The 19483-nt window shown below is 38.2% G+C and overlaps 1 protein-coding gene across 10 annotated transcripts in view; it reads right to left on the minus strand.

The window, feature by feature from the left end:
• Nucleotides 1-2482: 2482 nt before the first annotated feature.
• MCTP1 (multiple C2 and transmembrane domain containing 1) overlaps nt 2483-19483 on the minus strand; it is a 543974-nt gene continuing 526973 nt past the window's right edge. For 7 of the 10 annotated variants that reach the window (XM_059175488.1, XM_059175487.1, XM_059175484.1 and 4 more), the window contains 3 exons: nt 15490-15599; nt 5561-5658; nt 2483-4553 (listed from right to left, as the gene is read on the minus strand). In XM_059175488.1, the coding sequence (XP_059031471.1) occupies nt 4482-4553; nt 5561-5658; nt 15490-15599 (280 nt within the window). In that variant the 3' untranslated portion in view covers nt 2483-4481. The remainder of the gene's footprint in view (nt 4554-5560; nt 5659-15489; nt 15600-19483) is intronic. The other 3 variants (XR_009354067.1, XM_059175489.1, XM_059175490.1) reach the window with 3 other exon arrangements.

The raw sequence follows: 19483 nt of genomic DNA on the forward strand, positions 1-19483 counted from the left end.
CAGGTTGGTCGCTCCTTTTCTCTTGAAGGAGCACAGGAAAATCTTCAACATGGGAGAATTATGTTGCATGTTTACTTTTGCTATAGACTGAGAAAACTTTGGCAAAGCTACTTACCTATTTCTGTTTTTAATACAAATAAAGCTTTCAGCTTAATATAGTCATGCTATTAATTCCCTAGAAACAGCAGTGCCTCTGTTTTTTTTTTTTTTTTAATGGAGTTTTATAATTGTTCAGTAACGTGTGGAGACACAAGCATCATATTAAAAAAAAAAAAAAAAAAAACCTGTCTACAAAAATATAGCTTGTGCATTTGAGGGAGCACTTCTTTGTTATTAATTTAGAATGTGAAAAAAGGAAGATCTCAATAAATTAAAACTCATTTGAGACCATTTATGTATTTGTTACACTTATTTTGGTTCTTAGCACAAATCCCCTAGGGAAAGTGTATGCATAATCATTACCTTCCAGCAAACCTTTCACAGTGGTGTTAGCTTTGGCGGCATGTGACCACTTTGTACATTTACTGTTTGGGGAGTTTTTTGCATAGGATTCTTACATAATGAGACATTTTGTTTAGTGTTTCTTAAATCTCTAGACTCAGCTGATATAAATTCTACGATGTGACTGCCACTGTACAAACATAGAAACTAAGGCATAAGATCTAACCTTTTCACCCCAAAAAAGGTTTTATGTTTTTTCTTTCAGTGAGTTACACCAGTCATCCCAGGGAAGGGAAGTATAATTGCAAGGAATGACACTGTTGTAAGTATTCATTACATTTTTTATGTGGTTTTAATTCATACTTGACTGAACAGTTAAAAAAGGCTGATTCTGGATACTCTAATCAAACAAATGAATTGGCATCTGTACACATACACATACTCACACTCGACATTTAAAATCCCAGAATTTAAATAAGCATTCCTTTAACAATACCTGAAGCTTTTGCAAGAAGTTTAATGGTCGATCTCTTTACTTGATTTTCTGGAACATCAATTGCCTGATAGTACAGCTTTTTTATTTGCTTTTGATGATGAGTACAAAACTCAGAAATATTGAGGTACATTTAATGTACCACGTAGTGCATAAACTGAAATTAAGGCCTCTGAATAAGACTAGTTAACACAAAATTAGATCACTTACAGCATTACGGGCATTTGGATATTAAGATCAAAGTGGGGAAAAAAAGTTCCCATGGTCCCTGAATAAGAGAGCTTACTACCGAATTTTTTTTCACTTTTATATATAGAATAAAATTCTTAAATAGTGTAGAGAGCCTACTCTTGACTCTGGGAAACAGTTGCAGAGGGGAGGTGGGTGGGTATTAAGGAGGGCATGTGATGTGATGAACACTGGCTTATACGCAGCCAATGAATCAATGAATACTACATCAAAAACTAATGATGTACTACTATATGTTGGCTAATTGAATTTAAATTTAAAAAATTTTTAAATTATAAATTTAATAAATTGAGCTACTCAGAAAAAATAGAATAAAATTCTATAAAAGATACTTTCAAAAACCTATTGATTAAATTTTGTTACTATACTTTAGCTCCAAATTTGATTTTAATATACTGTGTCACTGCCTGTGACAGGGCAAGTCTTATAATAGTAATAGGTATTCAATAAATGTGTCACAAAGCAAAGTCATTTTTAAAAAAGTCTTTCAGTTTGGGGGTCCTGGCTGGCTCATTCGGTGGAGCATGAGACTCTTGATCCTAGCGTTGGGAGTTCAAGCCTTACTTAAGACATGGAGAGCACTTAATTTTTTTCTTTTTTTAATCTTTCAGTTCAGATTATCCTAGTATTTAGTATGGTTCATATATAATTTGAAATCCATATAGCATCTGTCAGCTTGAATCTGTGGAACAGTACCAAAATGAGCAAGTATTATGTGTTTTTTTGGTAAATGAAAAGTTTAAAATATGCCTTTCTTAAGAATTACCACAATTAATAATGACCTTTAGTGAATTTACTCACTGAAAGACAATGAGGAATATATTTAATAGTTGACAACATTACCAGATTTAGCAGTCTCACGCCTATTTGGAGTGACATCGAATCTCATAAAGATCTCTTAAAATATTTAAATGGAAAATCTTTGAAAACTAAATCAAGGTAAACAGCTTTCAAAAGGCAAAACTGTACCTTTGTGAAAAGGGAAAAGAGTTAAAATTTTATTAGACGGTTTCTTCTTTTCAGCCTGTGAATATAGTTTTTAAAACAGCAAGGATTCCTCTGAATATTATTTCATGCCTCAAGATAGTTCTTAATCTTCTATCAACATCATTGCATGCTCACTCCTTCGAAAGTAGTCCCTTTCATATGATAGTCAAGGTTTCAGAAAAGGCTTTTTTTTGTCCAAACCAAACCTAATCTCTCAAGTATCATTTATAAGAATATACAAACAATCCTCCAGCAAGTCTCTCTCAAACCACCCCCCCCCAAATAAAGGAAAGGAAAAGAAAGGAGTACTAATTATACTTAGAAAAGATTTTTTTTTATTTAATGCAGTGAATGTAGAGCCAACATTACCACTGAATTTAACATCTGAAAGTTGGTAGAATGAAACAAAAATTAGGCATCTGTTAATGGTTACTATGCACTAGGTAGATCTGAGGTTGTACAATATCAGGCTTGTAGACATTTGAGTAGACACTGTCAGCACGGAACGTAAATCTCACACAAGGTATAATCAAAAGGTATTTCAAACAAATTATCCCATCAATAAACTTTCTCTGGTAACATCAGCTTCATGAAGTATTATGTCTAAGCCACAAACAGTGATGGTATGCAGATAGAAGCATGTCATTATAAACACGGTGAGCTAAATAGAGCATATTGAGGTCAAACCCTTTCTGTAGAAAGGGAATTTAATTGACATTCTCTTTCAAGCATAGTGTATAAACAGATCAAAATAGTTCTATCATAAGAAATAGTATTTAACAACGTTGCTTTAAAATAAAAATACTTTAAAAATTAGCTTTGATGAGATTAAATTTATTTTTAAAGTCTCTTCCTTTAGAGTGAAATATATATTTCTGGCTTCTGGCTTTTCTATGTTTTTCCATCATAACCCCCCCCTTCACCCCTTCCCAGTCTATTAATAAAGTAGTGCAAAACATTTTCGACAGCATTTTCAGCCAAGCTTAATCCCCTACCCAGTCAGGGAAGTAAAACATTCTTACCAAATTATTTCTCTCTCCAGAGGTATACTCCCTTGATTTATCAGGGAGCCAGGTACAAAAACTACCATAAGTCTTGGGAATGCAATTTTTAAGTATAGATTCTCTGGTAAGTAGTGAAACATTTTTTTAAAGGCAAACTCTCCCCTCCCCATAAGCAGTTTTCTGTTTTTTGGTTTTTGGTTTTTTTTTTTTTTTTTTTTTTTAAACAAATTAGGTTTCATGCATTCATTTTATCAAGAATGATTAGGTTTTCTATAAATGAATGTAATGAAACACTGGCATATCACTTAGCACACTAGCATTCTTTACATTAAAATTCACACTAACAAAAATCATACTATGCATTAAAGCATTTCAATAATCTATGAGAAAGAAAGAAGATACTTTTTTGTGTGTGTGATAACACTTGAGTATTAAGTATTTTTAGATGCACAGAGACACCAAAAGCAACACGGATTTAGTTTGCTAGTATTCTTGACAACTGAACGGGGTTGCTAACTTGCTAACTCAGTACAAATTAAAGAAGTGGTAGGTATAAAAATTCAGATAGGCAATCATTTATAAACTTGGCAGTATTTATGTGTAATCCTGTGGCGATTTTAAGGTTTTAGATGGAATGATAGAAGGTTTGAAAGTTTTCTTTGTAGAGTGTGGAAGATTATCCTGACAGAGTGAATGTACCTTCACTCATTAGCTTAAAATAAGCCGAGTCATATCTCAGTAATTTGCACAGGAATGAAAGTCAGAATCTGAAGTCAGCATCTATGTTAAATTGAAATGCATCTGTTCCATAATTCAGATTTTGGGATTCCCCCTTCCCTTTTGAAATGTATAAAACATAGAAAACTGTAATGGATTACTTTTCAGATAAAAAATAGTTACATAAAAAAAAACTTTAAAAATCAAATTGACATTTACATTTTATGTAGATTTAATCAGAGCACAGCTGAGCATTTAATGTAATATTCTAGTGCTTCTATTCGTAATTAGAGAAGTACATATCTCCCAGTGTTACCATTCTTCTGTTTGTTGTTCCAGTGTGTTATAATATTATCCGCAGCCAACAAGGCTTTCACACAGCAACAGCTAAACCTTTATCAAATTGAGTCTGTACAATGGAAGTATATTTTCAAAGACATATGCCTTTGTACACTATTTACAAATTCTCTCGATCATGATAAAAAGGCAAAATAAATAAAAAGCAGGAAGAAAGGAAATGCTGCTGAGGCTGAAGGCTTTTTCTTTTATCTTCCCAAACAGATGCTGGGCTCCTTAGTGCTGGGAGCTGGCTAGCCAAGATTGTTTTTCTTCCTTTTACATGGACTGTGAGAAGGATCTGGTTTCAGTTCTTGGTATTGCACCTGTTTAAACAGAGTTCAGAGAAAGACTGGTCAGGTGGTCACTTTCTGGCAAAGGAAGGAAAAGCAAAGGAATGAGAGACTGCTTGGAGGCAGGGGTGGGAAGAGCACTCAACCCTGGAAGGTCTATGGGATCTGCAGCTGGGATGCAGAAAACAATAGAATGATAGAGCAGGGAAATCCTGCCAGAAATTACGTGAGAGCACTGCTGTGAACATTGGTAATAGGCTGCCTCTTCACTGTCAGTAACACATTAGATTAAAAGCAAAACCATCTTAATTTTGAAAGGCTGAATAATGGTTCTTTGCAATTTACTGTTTGTTTAGTTTAGGCTTAATCTCCCTCCAGCCTATTCTCACGTTGGATACCAAATCAAAAATTCAGCTGAAACAAAGGAAGAAAGGTATTGCTCCAACATAGTGTCAAGATTTTGATAAAAATATTGCTCATTTATAAAGAGAATGGCTGATGACTAGTGGGCAAAAGTAGTTGACCTCAAAGAATTTTGAAAGACTGAGATGTGCCCCAATCTTGAAAATGCAGTTACTCTCCACCCCTAACGGTCTCCAAAAGCTGCATTTTTAAAATTCACTTATTTCCTGCAAATTATGCTAAGAAGTGTTTCTTTGTTTGTTTGTTTTTCAGATGTTCACTGGCACCTTTTGCTTTCATCATCTATATTCCCCTTTCCTCTCATCAGGTAATGATGTCTTCCCTTCACAAATCAGGTGAACCTCCCTTGGAGGAAAATTGCCCCTATGAGCTCTGGTAGGTTCTTGATGCAACCCTCTTTCATTCTCCATTCCCCATGCTTTATAAAAGTTCTTCTTGGGTAACACCCCAAGTGGGCTAAATGCCTGAAAGGCAAAATCTGCTACGGCTTTAAACTTTAAGTAGCTTAACTTTTTAACTTTAACTGTCTCTTCTAAAACCTTTGAAATTAAAAGGATAAAAAGTGAAAACCCAATTCCATCCTATGTTAAATAAGAGTAATAGTGAAACCTACATACCACTTGTACATCTGAAGGGACTCTGGAAAGGAAGTCAAGTAGTTCATTGTTATCAATTGCATATGGACTCCGAAGCTTTTTTGTAAATTTATTGATGCCTGAAAAAGTGATCGGTCAAAACATTATTGAAACTCCAGAGTTAGGAATTACAAAAATCACATATATTTCCATATGTTGCAGTGATTCGAAGATCTAGATTAGGCTGCTCTTCAGTCTCCACTGAATGAACCAATACCCTCTGTTTCCTCCCTCTCCCCTTTCCTGTGTTTCTCTCTCTCCTTTCCTTTGTCCCCTTCCTTACTCCATCCCAACTCAAGGGCAGCTCTAGCTTTCTCTCTGTACTTCAGTGGTGCTTCCCATAGGAAAGGCTTGGATGCACATACAAACAAACCTGGCAAGGATGTACATACAAGGTTGTGTCTGGCTTTGCCACTCAGTGTCATATTACTTAGAAGACTTGCTTTAGTATTTCATCTGTGATGAAACTTTTCAAGGCAAAAAGTCTGACTTACTGGTTATCTCTTTTTCAAAAGAGAAACGGTTCTGGTTTTTTGGAGTGGGGGGAGGTGTTAATGTTATGCAAACCGAATGTTTAGAAGACAGCTGTCCTTGTGGGGTATTTTTGTTTTTTTAATGACCTGAAGTGAGAAAGAGTTTACTACCACCTTTAAAGAAAAACAAACAAACAAAAAAACAGCTTTAAAGATGGTGACGCAAGAGGATCCTGAACTCTCCTCCCACATATCTGGTGCTCAGGGAAGTCTCACTCTGAAGCAGGTAGGAGAGGCTGGGACCTAAACTCAGCATCACCCTTACTCCCTGTGTGGCAACCAGGGTCCGGAGGGAACTCAAAAGCTGAAGCTTCTTGAGTGAAGGGTTTGAGCCCCACATCAGGCAGCCCCAGCTTTTAACACATGCACCTATGAGGGGACTCTCCAAAATATCCACCTTTGAAAAGCAATGGGGCTCAGGTCCACGAGACCCGCAAGGCTATGGTGATCTGAAAAATGGTTCTTAAAGGACTTGTGTGCTTGGCGTCACCCCAGGACCCAACATAGAAACAGTTAATTGAGGGTTACCTGGACTTCAGGAGAGACTCATTTGCTTGTCTTGGAACATTAGCCTGAGGGGTGGGCCTCTGGTTAGACATACCTACAAGGGACTGCCGGGGTACTCTCTGGAGCCAGAGACTGGGGTGCCATCTCTGCACTTTCCCTCTGCCTTGCTCCAGCTGGTGGATGCTATCTCCACATGCTCCCTGTGCCACATTCCACAGATGGTCAGCATCTCCCCGAGGGGAGACTTGACATGTGTATGGTACCCCAATTTTATGTCTGGTTTTACATCTAGGAGGTGGCTCAACAGGGCAAGGTAGGAAGATCTTGAGCTCACCTCCTCCCATGTATACACCAAATCTGCAGCTACCTATGGAACAATTCCCTCTGAGACAGACTTGAAAACTGGCTGAGTGACTTCACATCAGAGAAACCAGCAAAAGGCCAATGGAAGTGAGTAGGAGAGGCTGTGACAAAAGCTCATTATAAATCCTACCCCAGCAAAGGCAACCCACGATTACAATGTAACTCACAAACACGGAGCTTCTTTCTGAAGAGCAGCAGGTTATACCCTCCATCAGGCATCCCAGCTTTTAAGTCCTGCACCTGAGAGGTGAGCTGGCTTTGAAAATCATGACATAAAGAGCTGTAGTGAACTGAAACATGGCTCAGAGGGCTCAAGTGAAGACTCACTTTCCCGAGAGTACAGCACAGAAGCAGCCATTAGAAAAGCACCCAGACTTTAGCAAATGAATCTCTTTCATATACCCTTAAAGCTTCAGCTGGAGGGGCCGGGGCCTACTGGGATACTCTGCTCCCTCTATCTGCCTTGTAAAGCTGGTGGGTGCCATTTTTACCCTCCAGCTGGCAGGCACCAGCTTCATGCTGTCCCTCTGCCATGCTTCAGAGCACCAACTTTTTCTGGAGGGGAGCTTTTACGTACATCTAGTGCTTTGGTTTTTGTGGCTGCCAGCAAAGGGACACCCCTTGATTGCTGGGCTCAGCAGGCCAGGGCTGCTTCCATTCCTGAGTTGCGTGGGACTCTAACACTCAGACCATTCTTGGCAGACTGTCATCCCCAGGACACTGTACAGATAGCAGACTGTTAGACACCCCCACTCTTTCTGAGAAAGAAGCCGATTTGCTTATGGAGGAGCTTTGAGCTGCTGCTTAACCCTCTGGTCTGGCACATTTTAAGAGTTTATAGGCTTCTCAGAGAACAGAGTCCGCTAGATGCAGTCTTTGCACTCTCTGCCTCACTATAGCTTTTAAATATCTCCCAGTATGGAGCTTCTGTCCTTATTTGATACCCCTGACTTTTGTAGCTGCTGCTGGGGGACACCGGTGTATCACCTGGCTGTGGTGGCTAACGTGGTTATGCTCACAGGTCCCACAGGACTGTAACCAAAGCAAAAAGAGTTTTTAAACAGCCACAACCCTGAGGACATAGCTAGAGGCAACAGACTCAGATGCTCAGCCTTTGTCACAAACCCCTAAGCTTACCATCCCAGTTCCTGCCTAAGGGGCAGGCTTCTAATTAAACACACATGTAAGGGCTGACTGTAGACTTCTCCAGAAACCTTGGTGAGCAGGCTCTATGCCATGCTCTGGAACAGCAGTCTCTCTCAGAGGGGAGGTTTTACATATCCCTGGTGCCCTGGTTTTTATAGCTGCCACTGAGGGAGTAGCCCTTGATCTCCGAGCTCTTGTATTTCTGGGTCCCACACGACTGATAACAGTTACAGAGAGAGTTTTTGGAAGGCTGCCACCCCCAAGGCACTGCACAGACATTAGGCTAAAACACATCCACAGTCTGTGAAAGAGACCTATTAGATTGTCCTGGAGCTTCAAGCCTGCATGGCAAGCTTCAAGTCTGGCACACATTTAGATGCATAGGAAAGTGCTCTGAGGAAATGTATGCTGTGGGATACCATCGTTACACCACACTGGCATCTCCTTGAAAAGAACGTAGATACTCATGAGGAGCCCCCCCAAATATAACTACTAATTACTACAGTAATTAGTTAAGGAATTCATAAGATTAAAATATGTTAAATGTAACCTCAAAAACAGAACATGGGGGGTGAAGAGTTAAAATGTAGAGCTTTAGAACACAACCAGAGTTACATTGTTAACAACTTAAAATGGACTATTACAAGTTCTAATATGTAAGCCTCCTGGTAACTGCAAGGCAAAAACCTAATCTAGATACACAAAATATAATAAAGCAGTCAAAGCACACCAGCGAGGAAAGTCATCAAATCACAAAAGAAGAAAGGAACACAGGAACTACAAAACAGAAAACATTAACAAAATGCCAATAGGTACCTACCTATCAGTAATTAGTTTAAATAAGATAGATTCTCTAGTCAAAAGTATCAGATGGCTGAATGTATAAAAAAGCAAGACCTATCCACCTGTCTGTCTATACTGTCTAGAAAAGATGCACTTCAGATGCAAAGACACACAGACTGAAAGTGAAGGAATGGAAAAACCTACTCCATGCATATGAAAACTAAAAGCAAGCTTGAGTAGGTAGCTATGCTTACATTGGACAAACAAAAACTGTAATAAGAGACTAAGAAAGGTATTACATAATGATAAAGGGGCCAACCCAGCAAAAGGATGTAATATTTTATAATATTTATACAGCCAACACAGGAACACCTGAAATATTAAAAGACACAAAGGGAGAAATAGCAATATAATACTAGAGTACTTTAAAACTTCACATCACCACCTAGATCATCAAGGCAGAAAACCAATAAGGAAACATCAGCCTTAAATGACATGTTAGACCATATGGACCTAACAGACATTGATAGAACATTCTATCCAAAAGCAGGAGACTATAAATTCTTTCCCAAGTGCACATAGAACATTCTCTAGGACAGGGGCACCTGGGTGGCTCAGTGGGTTAAGCCTCTGCCTTTAGCTGAAGTCATGATCTCAGGGTCCTGGGATCAAGCCCTGCATGGGGCTCTCTGCTCAACAGGTAACCTGCTTCCCCCTCTATCTCTGCCTGCTGCTCTGCCCACTTGTGATCTCTCTCTCTCTCTCTGTCAAATAAGTAAATAAAATCTTTAAAACAAAAACAAAAGCATTCTCTAGGACAGCTCATATGTGAAGCCACAAAATAGGTCTCAATAAAGAAGACTGAAATCATATCCTGCATCTTTTCAACACAATGGAAGGAATCTAGAAATCAATTACAAGAAGAAAACTGGAAAATGCACTAGTCTGGGGAGACTGAATAACATGCTACTAAAACCAATGCATTAATGAAGAAATAAAAGAATACCTTGAGAAAAATGAAAACAGAAATACAACTTACCAATATGTATGGAGTACAACCAAAGCAGTTCTATAAGGTAACTTTATACCAATAAATGCCTACCTCGATGAAAAAAAAGTCAACCTAACTTTTTATTTCAAAGAACTAAAAAAGGAACAATAAACAAAACCCAAAGTTATAGAAGGAACAGAGTAATAAAGTTCAGAGCTGATTCGTAGGAAAAAAATGAGTAAATGGCAAACCTTTAGCTAGAGACTTGCCGAGAAAAAAAGATTCAAATAAAATCAGAACTGAAAGAGAGAATATGATAAACCTGAAACCACAGAAGTGTAAAGGATCCTAAGAGACTAATATGAACAATTACATGCCAACGAATGGAAACCTAAAAGAAATGGTTAAGTTACTAGATATATACAATCTCCTAAGACTGAATCATGAAGAAATAGAAAATTTCTATTCAGACTGATTACCAGGAAGGCAGCTGAATCAGTAATCAAAAACCTCCCAACAAACACGACCAGACAGCTTCACTGGTGAATTCTACCAAACACTCAAAGAAGAGCAATTTTTCATACTCTTCCAAAAACTAGAAGAGGAGGGAACATTTCCAAACTCATTTTATGAGGCCAGCATTACTCTCTTTCCAAAACTAGACAAGGACACCACACACACACAGACACACACAAATACAAGCCAATATCTCTGATGAACAGAAGTGAAAAAATCCTCAACAAAATATTAGTAAACTGCATTGAATAATTAAAAGTCTTGTTCACCACAATTAATTTAGATTTATTCCAGGGATGCAAGGATGGTACATCATTTGCAAATCAATCAGTGTGATAACACCATGTTACGAAAATGAAGGATAAAAATCAGATGATCATCTCAATAGATGCAGAAAAGCATTTGACAAAATTCAACATCCACTGATGATAAAAACGCTCCACAAAGTGGATACATAGGGAACATACCTCAATATAATAAAGGCCATATATGACAGCCCATAGCTAACATCATACTTGGTGGTGAAAAGCTGAAGGCTTTTAACATAAGTTCAGCAACAAGATAAGTATGTCCACTCTCACCATTTTTATTCAACAGAGTCCTGGAATTCCTAGCCTGAGCAATCAGGCAAGAGAAAGAAATAAAAACACACAAATTGGAAAGAAAAATGGAATATGTGCAAATGACATGTTACATGTAGAAAAGTCTAAAGATTATACACACATACACAAAGGAATGAGTGAATTCAGTGAAGCTTCAGGATTTGAGGGAAGAGGTAATGGAGAAGATTGGAGAGGATATCACCTATGGTTGACCTGGTTGCTGAACTCTGACAATTGGTGGCTTCTCACACTTTGGGTTTTGAAATATATATTCTGCCCACAGTTCCCACAGTGGAAATTGCTCCAAGGATGTAGCCTTGAAAGAGTAAGGTGTTATTAAGAGCAGCTGAACAGTTTATGGGATTGAGCCCAGTTAATTATTCTATGTAAACTTTTAGATTTTGGTGGGCAGAGGTGGAGATTTACTTGCCTGTAGCCACCCAAAACAAGCCTCATAAGTGAGTTCCCTTGTATATTAAATCTGCCACCTACCAGTCTGAAATGGTCTGCCTCTTTCTTCAGTCTATGCACTTTTTGTTTGAGGGCCAATTTGCAAACCAAGGATACAAAATCAATAAAAATCTTTTTTTTGTTTCTATACATTAATAATGAGCTATCAGAGAAATTAAGAACAGTACCATTCATAATTGAATAAAAAAATACCTATGAATAAATTTAAAGAAGGAAGTGAAAGACCTATACACTGAAAACTGTTAAGACATAAAGAAATTAAAGACAACACACATAAATGGGAAAATAGTCCATGTTCATGAATAGGAAGAATCATGTTAAAATGTTTCATACTGCCCAAAAGTAGCCTACAGATGCAATGCAATCCTTACCAAAATTTCAATGGCATTTTTCACAGGAGTACAGCAAACCAACCTAAAATTGATGTGGAACCACAGATGATCCCAAACAACCAAAGCAATCTTGAGAAAGAACCACAAAGCCAGAGGCATTACATTCCCTGTTATCACAGTATGATACTGGCATTAAAAACAGACACATGGATCAATGGAACAGAATAGAAAGTGTGGAAGTAAACCCACACATATATGATCAATAAATTTATGACAAAATAAGACTATACAGTGGAGGAAGAACAATGTCATAAGTGGTGTTGGAAAACTGGACAACCACATGCAAAAGAATGAAAATGGACTACTACCTCATATCCAAAAATTAACTCAAAATGGATTAGAGATTTGAATGTAAGACCAGAAGCCATAAAACTACCAAGAAGAAAATAAAGGCAGTAAGCTTCCTGACATTGGTCTTGGCAACATTTCAGATTTGACTCCAAAAAGCAAAAACAAGAAAAGTAAAAATAAACAAGACCATATCCTACTAAAAACCTTCTGCACAGCAAAGCAAACCATCAATAAGATGAAAAGCAGCCTGCTGAATGGGAGACGATATTTGCAAATCTTACCTCTGCTGTGGGCTAATATCCAAAATACATAAAGAACAATACAACTCACTAGCAAAAACAAAAACACAATCCACTTAAACAGGCAGAGGATCTAAATAGACATTTTTCCAAATAAGACCTACGGATGGCCACACGGGATGTGAAAAGATGCTCAACATCACTAATTATCAGGGGACTGCAAATCAAGAACACTTTGAGATATCACCTCACACCTGTTAGAATAGCTGTTATCAAAAAGGCAAGGAATACAAGTATTGGCAGACATGTAGAGAAATGGAAATGCTCTTCCACTATTGGTGAAAATGTAACCTGGTGCACTATGAAAAACAATGGACAGTCCTAAATAAAAGAAAAATGGAACTGCCCTATGTTCTTGCAATTCCTTTTCTGGATATTTATCCAAAGAAAAGAAAAACACAAACTCAAAAATACACTTTCCTGGCCCATGCCCACTGCAGCACTGTTTCTAATAGTCCAGACACAGAAACAACCTCAGCGTCCACTGACACATGAGTGGATAAAGGAACTAGGGTGTATATATATATATATACAGTGGGCTGGCAACCATAAAAAGCAAGGAAATCTTGCCATTTGCAACAGCATAGGTGGGCCTTGAGAGCATTACGCTAACTGTAATGAGTCTAAGACAAACACCTGAAGACCTTACTTGTGTGTGGAATTTTAAAAAAATAATAAGCCAATCTCATAGATCCAGATTGGTAGTTACCAGGGGCTGGCGGTGGGACGATGGAAGGATGGGGGAGAACGGGTGAGAGCTACACATCTTCAGCTACAAAAGAAGTGATGAGATGTAATGTGCAGCATGAGTCTAGTTAATAATATTACATTGCATTTCCTAAAGTTGCTAAGAGAGTAGATCTTAAAAAGTTCTCACAGTGGGGGTAGGGGGCCGGGTAGGGGCATGAAATGTTTCCATTTCTACAGCTCTGGCATTGAGATTTTCAGGAAGCAATTTCCTTTTAAATTACACAAAATTTAAATGTAATGCTTGCAAAAGATGCTGTGATTGATTTACTTAGATCACTTTTGGGATAGAACAGTCAAGAACCATTACAGATGAGCCATCTACCCATACTAAATTATTCAACAGTTAATCCTCTATAGTACCTGAAGAGTACATGTGGTTGAAGGATAACTGCAGGTGAAATTAGAGCTATTATAGAACCAAAAAACCTTAATGAGCTAGAAATGTCAAAACAATGTATAAAAAACCAGAAGTACCTATTCTGCATATTCCATAAGAGAGAATTTCAATGGGATAAGTCTTCAAAATTTATCTTGCACTTAATAAATGACCAACATATTCATATCTACGAAATAAATTAACAGCTTTATGGGAAGTCAACAAACTTGGAAAAACTGGGCCATAACTTAGAACATCTTGGCTCTTCTTCAGGAAGTTCAGCAGAATAAACTTTCTTTTGCATTCTTGATTTTGGTCCGTCTCCCCATGTGAGACCCATGTCTTAAATTTCCAGTTAACATTTCAGCAATCACCTAACACTACAGAAATACTGTTCTTGTTTTATTTCATTTGATGAAACAAGAGGCCCAAACACATTCTCTAAGAATTACGTGGAAGACCAAGCCAGTGAGGCCACCCCAGGTTACCAAGCCAGATGTCTGCCATGGGTTCCAGTTTCTGAGAGAGCTGGGAAGCCAAACCGAGAGTCATCACCTATCACAACCGAGATGGCAGATCTGACCCTAAGAAGGTTAGAGATAATAAACTGCCACACCTCATGCCCTACCCTAATTCCTTCAAGAAAACAGCATCTGTTTTATATATCAAAGGAAGGAATGAAAGATGAAGGCTTGAACAGACAGAGGAAGAAAGGCCTCTTTCTGTTCTCCCTGTGTAGTACAAGTACTATCTTATTTGAAATTGTTTAAATTATAACAAGGGGAAAAAACCATCATTCCCCCACCCTCTCCTCCCTATCCAAGCTGTAAAGGTAAGCAGAGTGACGGTGAAGGGTAAGAGAGCTTACTGAGGATCTGGCAGGACAGACCAAAAAGAATAGGGAGAAAGGAGTCTTAAGACCAGAGGGTGTGGGGATCTCAGACCTCTTTGTCACTTTTCTTTCTAAGTCTTAAAAAGAAAACCACAAAACATTCCTTTTGATCTTTTTGCATTTAGTGTAAACATGTGTTTTCTGGAATCCATACCCATTTTGGTCCTTTGCATTTTGTATATGTTTAGCAGTCTTAAGTGTGTGCAGGCCAGAGGTAAGTAGAGAATCCTGTGTCTCCCCAGTCTTGTTTAATTATATCATTAATGTAGTTTTATATGTGAGTGCACTATAGAGACTGACCATTTTTTTCAGGGCACGGATTCTCTCAGATAAGGAGTAGAAACCCTAAAACGATGAAGAGTCCTGAAACTATCATCAAAGTGCCATCTAGGGCCGTAGGAACGGTTGGCATGCAGCTTAAGGGCATTAAAAACTAGGACTGGAAAATAGCACCTTTAACGTGGGTTCTTGCAGAAGCGCTTTTGTTTAATACACATAAAGCAGGTTTCTTATTCCTAAGCAGCCTGTCAGGGCCAGGGACCCTTTTCCTGCATCCTAAAGGTGACCTCTTTAACAGGCGGCCGTATATAGTCCCATGTTTACAGACGCTTCCACAAGATAAAGTACCACAGCACAAAAGCATATTGTCCTAAATGCAGCATATGGATCGAAATGCCTCTGTTTTCGTATAAGTGGTGAAAATAAATCAGAATGATATCTAGGCAAAGCTACACTTTGATATATGAAGAATCTGCACAACTACATGTTTACAGGATGATGGAGCCTATGGTGCCAGATAAGAGAAATGCATTTTGTAAGTAGACCTAAATCTTTATCCTGTTGTGATTTTTAACTGACCTGTCTCTTTTCATCATGGAGTAGCTTCATGATCATAAATACAGGGAACTACCGACAGTGTAACTCATCCCATAAAAATAGTTTGTTCCTGGAATATCTAAGACAGTTAAAAAAAAAAAAAAAAAAAAAGGCTTTACTTACCCCAGACAAGAACAATGTATCTCAGTGGAATGAAGTACAGGATGACTGTGAACACACAGAAGGCTACAATGGCCAGCCAGCTTAAGAATGGGACAGTCCAGTTGAAAGTACTGAATGAGAAATTAACACATCAGCAATCGGAGCACTTCATACTCTTTTCAAACAAAGGTTAAAATAAATGTGGTTCTGACTCAGACTCTGGACGAGGGATCAAGTAAGACTGCATTTCTCTCGAACAGAAGGCGATTGTAGTGAGCCTATCAGAGGACACAGGTGAGTCACAATGTGCTGAGTTTCACGAAAGCAGGGCCCACGCAAGCAAGTCTTGCCTCCAACCCTTCCAGATGGTCCCAGGTGACTTCAGCGTCTGAAGTTGCACTAGTTGGGGGACTCCTTATGTGGTTATAAAAAAAAAATTTTTTTTAATGTGTTTTTCTACTTCGAGAACAAGTAGCCAATCTTGTCTTTTCCCACTTTTCATAGAGGAGAATGCCCCTGGGCCTGACATCGTTTTCTTCTGTCAACTCACACTGGATTCCAGACACTGGAAATGAAATGTCAGCAACTATCTGTAGACCTGACTCTTGCACTGTTGTGTAAATCCTCCCTGGTTTAGAATTCCTTTGAGGAATACTCCCTTTTCGCTTCAGTGACGTTTCAAATGGATCTAGAGGTTGGGAAGGGGGAACAGAGTTGTCAGCCTTGTAAAAATTCACCTGCCATCATTAGCCTTTCCAGAAATAAGGAGATAATTAAGAAATAAAGTCAGTATTGACTACTGTTCTTCCTGTGTTATTTCTGGTGAAGGAGAGCACATGGTGGATGTGTTGGAAAGACTGAAAATGGAGTGTAAGCTGGCCAAGTGGGTTAGAGCAGGGCCTGGCTCATGGGGCTGCAGCCTTCCCATACTGCAGATGATGGGAAATGCAGCGGGTCGGGGAAGGCGGCAAGATTGCCTGTCGACAGGGAGAGAACATCAGAACAAAGAACGAAAATAGGATCAGTGAACAGAAGTGGGGGAAGTTACCAAAAGAGACTACTAAAGACAGGAAGGAACATAGTGGGACAAAAAGAAAAATGAGAGAGAAGGTTAAAAAAAAAAGGATGTAGAAAATCAGGGAAATGGAACATGGAAAGACTGTAATCATTTAGGGGGGTTTGTTTAGAAATTCTGTAGTGGCTCTCCTAGTTTTTACGAGGGGATGTCAAAATAATAAAACAGAAGCATTGCATGGAGTCCTCAGTGTTGGGAATATAACTGTTAACGTCTAATGGGCATGCTGTTGCCTCAACAATCAGCCTCTGAGTAGGACCTAACAACCACCGCTGAGGGACACTTTAGCACAATTTAATGAAAAGAGTGAAGAAAGTATCCAATCTCCATTCAAAGCCTAGATTCTGCCATATGACTTTAGAGGAATCAATCTTGCTATATACCTCACCTTCCCTGTTTAAAAATGAGGACAACTTTTATTGTTTCGAGGCAGACTGGTAGAGATGGTAACACGTGAATCGAAGCGAAATTTTTAGAGCTAAGTCAACTCTGGGAGTCTATTGCCGTGACAGGGGCCCCAGAAACACCTCAAGAAATTGTGAAATTATATGTGAGATGGATAAATGTGAATATTTTTAGTTTTCTCTCATTTCCTGGTCATGTATGTTATGTGCACCTGGGGTGGGGTTTGTCCTGGGCCATTTTTGATCCAGTAAAGGATGATTAAGAGATTTTCTTCCTATATTTTGCTTCAGCTTAACACCTAGGAGTGAATCCTTAGCTTTGTGGGCATATAGCTTGCCTTTTGTGTCTGCCTAAGGTCCAGTGTTCTCTAAAACTATTTTTCCTAATAAAAGAGCCCAAATTATATCAGTCTCGTTGTCTTGTTTTCGGTAACTCTTGGGGACTAGCTTTTCTCTTTGTCTTTTTCCTCCCATGGCTAGAGTGAGTGCCCTGTTTAACTGACACCTGAGAAAGGATCATGCCTTCCTTGCTTCACGGACACTTGTGGAGAAACAGAAGGCTGTGGGTCTGCTTGCTTTCCTGGGGCTCAGCTCAGAGCCATCCATCAACACTCCTCACTGTGCAAGGGCACTGGCTCCTCAGTCAGAAAACCCTTTTATTTTCTTTTTTGGGGGACAGCCTCCTAGAAGGGCTCCCTGTGTTCTGCTGTTTCCTCTTAGAAGGATAAATGGCAAGGAATCCTTACCAGTGTAGCTAATGTCAGAAAAGAAGACTGCCCTTTTCTCTTTCTACAGTGCATCATGAAAACTAAATCTAGACTATGATCTTCCCCCAAAAAAGATGCAATTCAAGAAAGTTCTGGAATGATTATTTAGTAACAAGATGTAATTATAGAGGCTTTTCACTCTGTAGTTAATGATTGCTTCTGAGTTTGCTTTCTGGATAGATGCATTTTAATCTCATGTGATCCCAGGAGACTTTCTCTATTTTAATATTTTAAAATATAAAAGATGGGTCCTGTAAGACTCAGTGGACACTATTCATGTTTCTATACCTCACCCTATACCTATACCTCTGTCTATACCTGTGGAAGGTTCTATAAAACTCAGTTTTTCCCAGGGCTGCTCCACAGCCAGGTTCTGGCCATATCCTTCAACTGGCTATAATGTCTTCCGATCAAGCACCTGAAGTCCCCTACTACCCAGAAAGAAGCTTATGAAGAAGCTTCTTCTTCTCAGGCATAAATTTGCTTGACCTCCGTGCTGACCCAGCATCTTATGATATAAATGAGATAACTTCCATCAGGTATCAACACACACAGTGTACCTCAGAGAAAGGACAACACTCAAAAGGGAAATGCCCTATTTAGGACTTCACACAATGCTCCAGTAGATAGGGTGTACAGAACAAAGGAACATTCTTAGAAATGGAAATAACATGGAGAGAAAGAAGAAAAAAAGATGTAGAAATCAGTGTTCAGAAGTCTGAGACTGAGGGCTGCTGTACATTTGGAGTGAGAGGGAGGCTGTTCTAATATGATATTTAAAAAATGGAAACTCAGCACCTATGCGTATGTGGAAATATATTAAAAATTATACAAAGTGAAATGCATTATTCCCTGAAACATGAAAAGCATCAGGTGAGTTTCTCACACCTTTAGTTTAAATAATTTACTCCTTTTAAATGTGCATGCCCAAAGATTCAAATCTGTGGAACAATTTTGGTGAAGAATTTAATATAAATAATAAACAATGAATTGATACGTTAAACAAGGAATATGTAGGCTTATCCGGATATATAGCACCTGTCTTGAATTGACTATTTAGCAATCATTATGTAGCTCATTTTCACATACTTTAGTAGTATGGGGCCTCAATATATTTTTAAGGGATCATCAATACTTGCAAATCCACCATATTGAATTTACAGTTTTTTGAAGTTCATTAGTAAATAAAGTTATTTCAGGTAAAATACAAGTAATGCAAAATTAAGACTATAATTATAAAAAATATTCTTAAGAATATTCTTGTATTCTTAATTTTACATTAGCTTTTAGTGAAGCTATATTTTAAGTTAGGAAAGGGGATTCCTTTTTTAAAATTATTAAAAGTGCGTTACTTTACTTCATCTGTAACTATGATTTTCAACTATTTAAATACATAAATTTGAAAAATTTTGCAGGATGCTACATAAAATAGGATTTTAAAAATAATTTTAAGAATTCCTCAATGACCGTGTAAGACAACCAGTAATAAAATGAAGATATGTCTTGATTACCTGGAATTCTCATCTAGCTTGGTTTATTTTTTTCGTATCACGATTTCATATTCCATTTAAGAACAAAGTCTTTCACTTGGAAATGTGCTAAAATTTAGGACGGTGTTATTTCTTCAAAGCTACAAGTAGGACTTCTTTCCAACCAATATGTTCTAAATTTCAGGAAGCAAATTGACAGAACTTTTCATAAAACCAAAGACTGACAGAAACAAAGTAAATAATGAAGAAACTGAGCAATAGATCACCCAGAAGGAGTCT

The sequence above is a fragment of the Mustela lutreola genome, chromosome 5 (assembly GCF_030435805.1).
Source record: "Mustela lutreola isolate mMusLut2 chromosome 5, mMusLut2.pri, whole genome shotgun sequence".
Lineage (NCBI taxonomy): Eukaryota > Metazoa > Chordata > Mammalia > Carnivora > Mustelidae > Mustela > Mustela lutreola.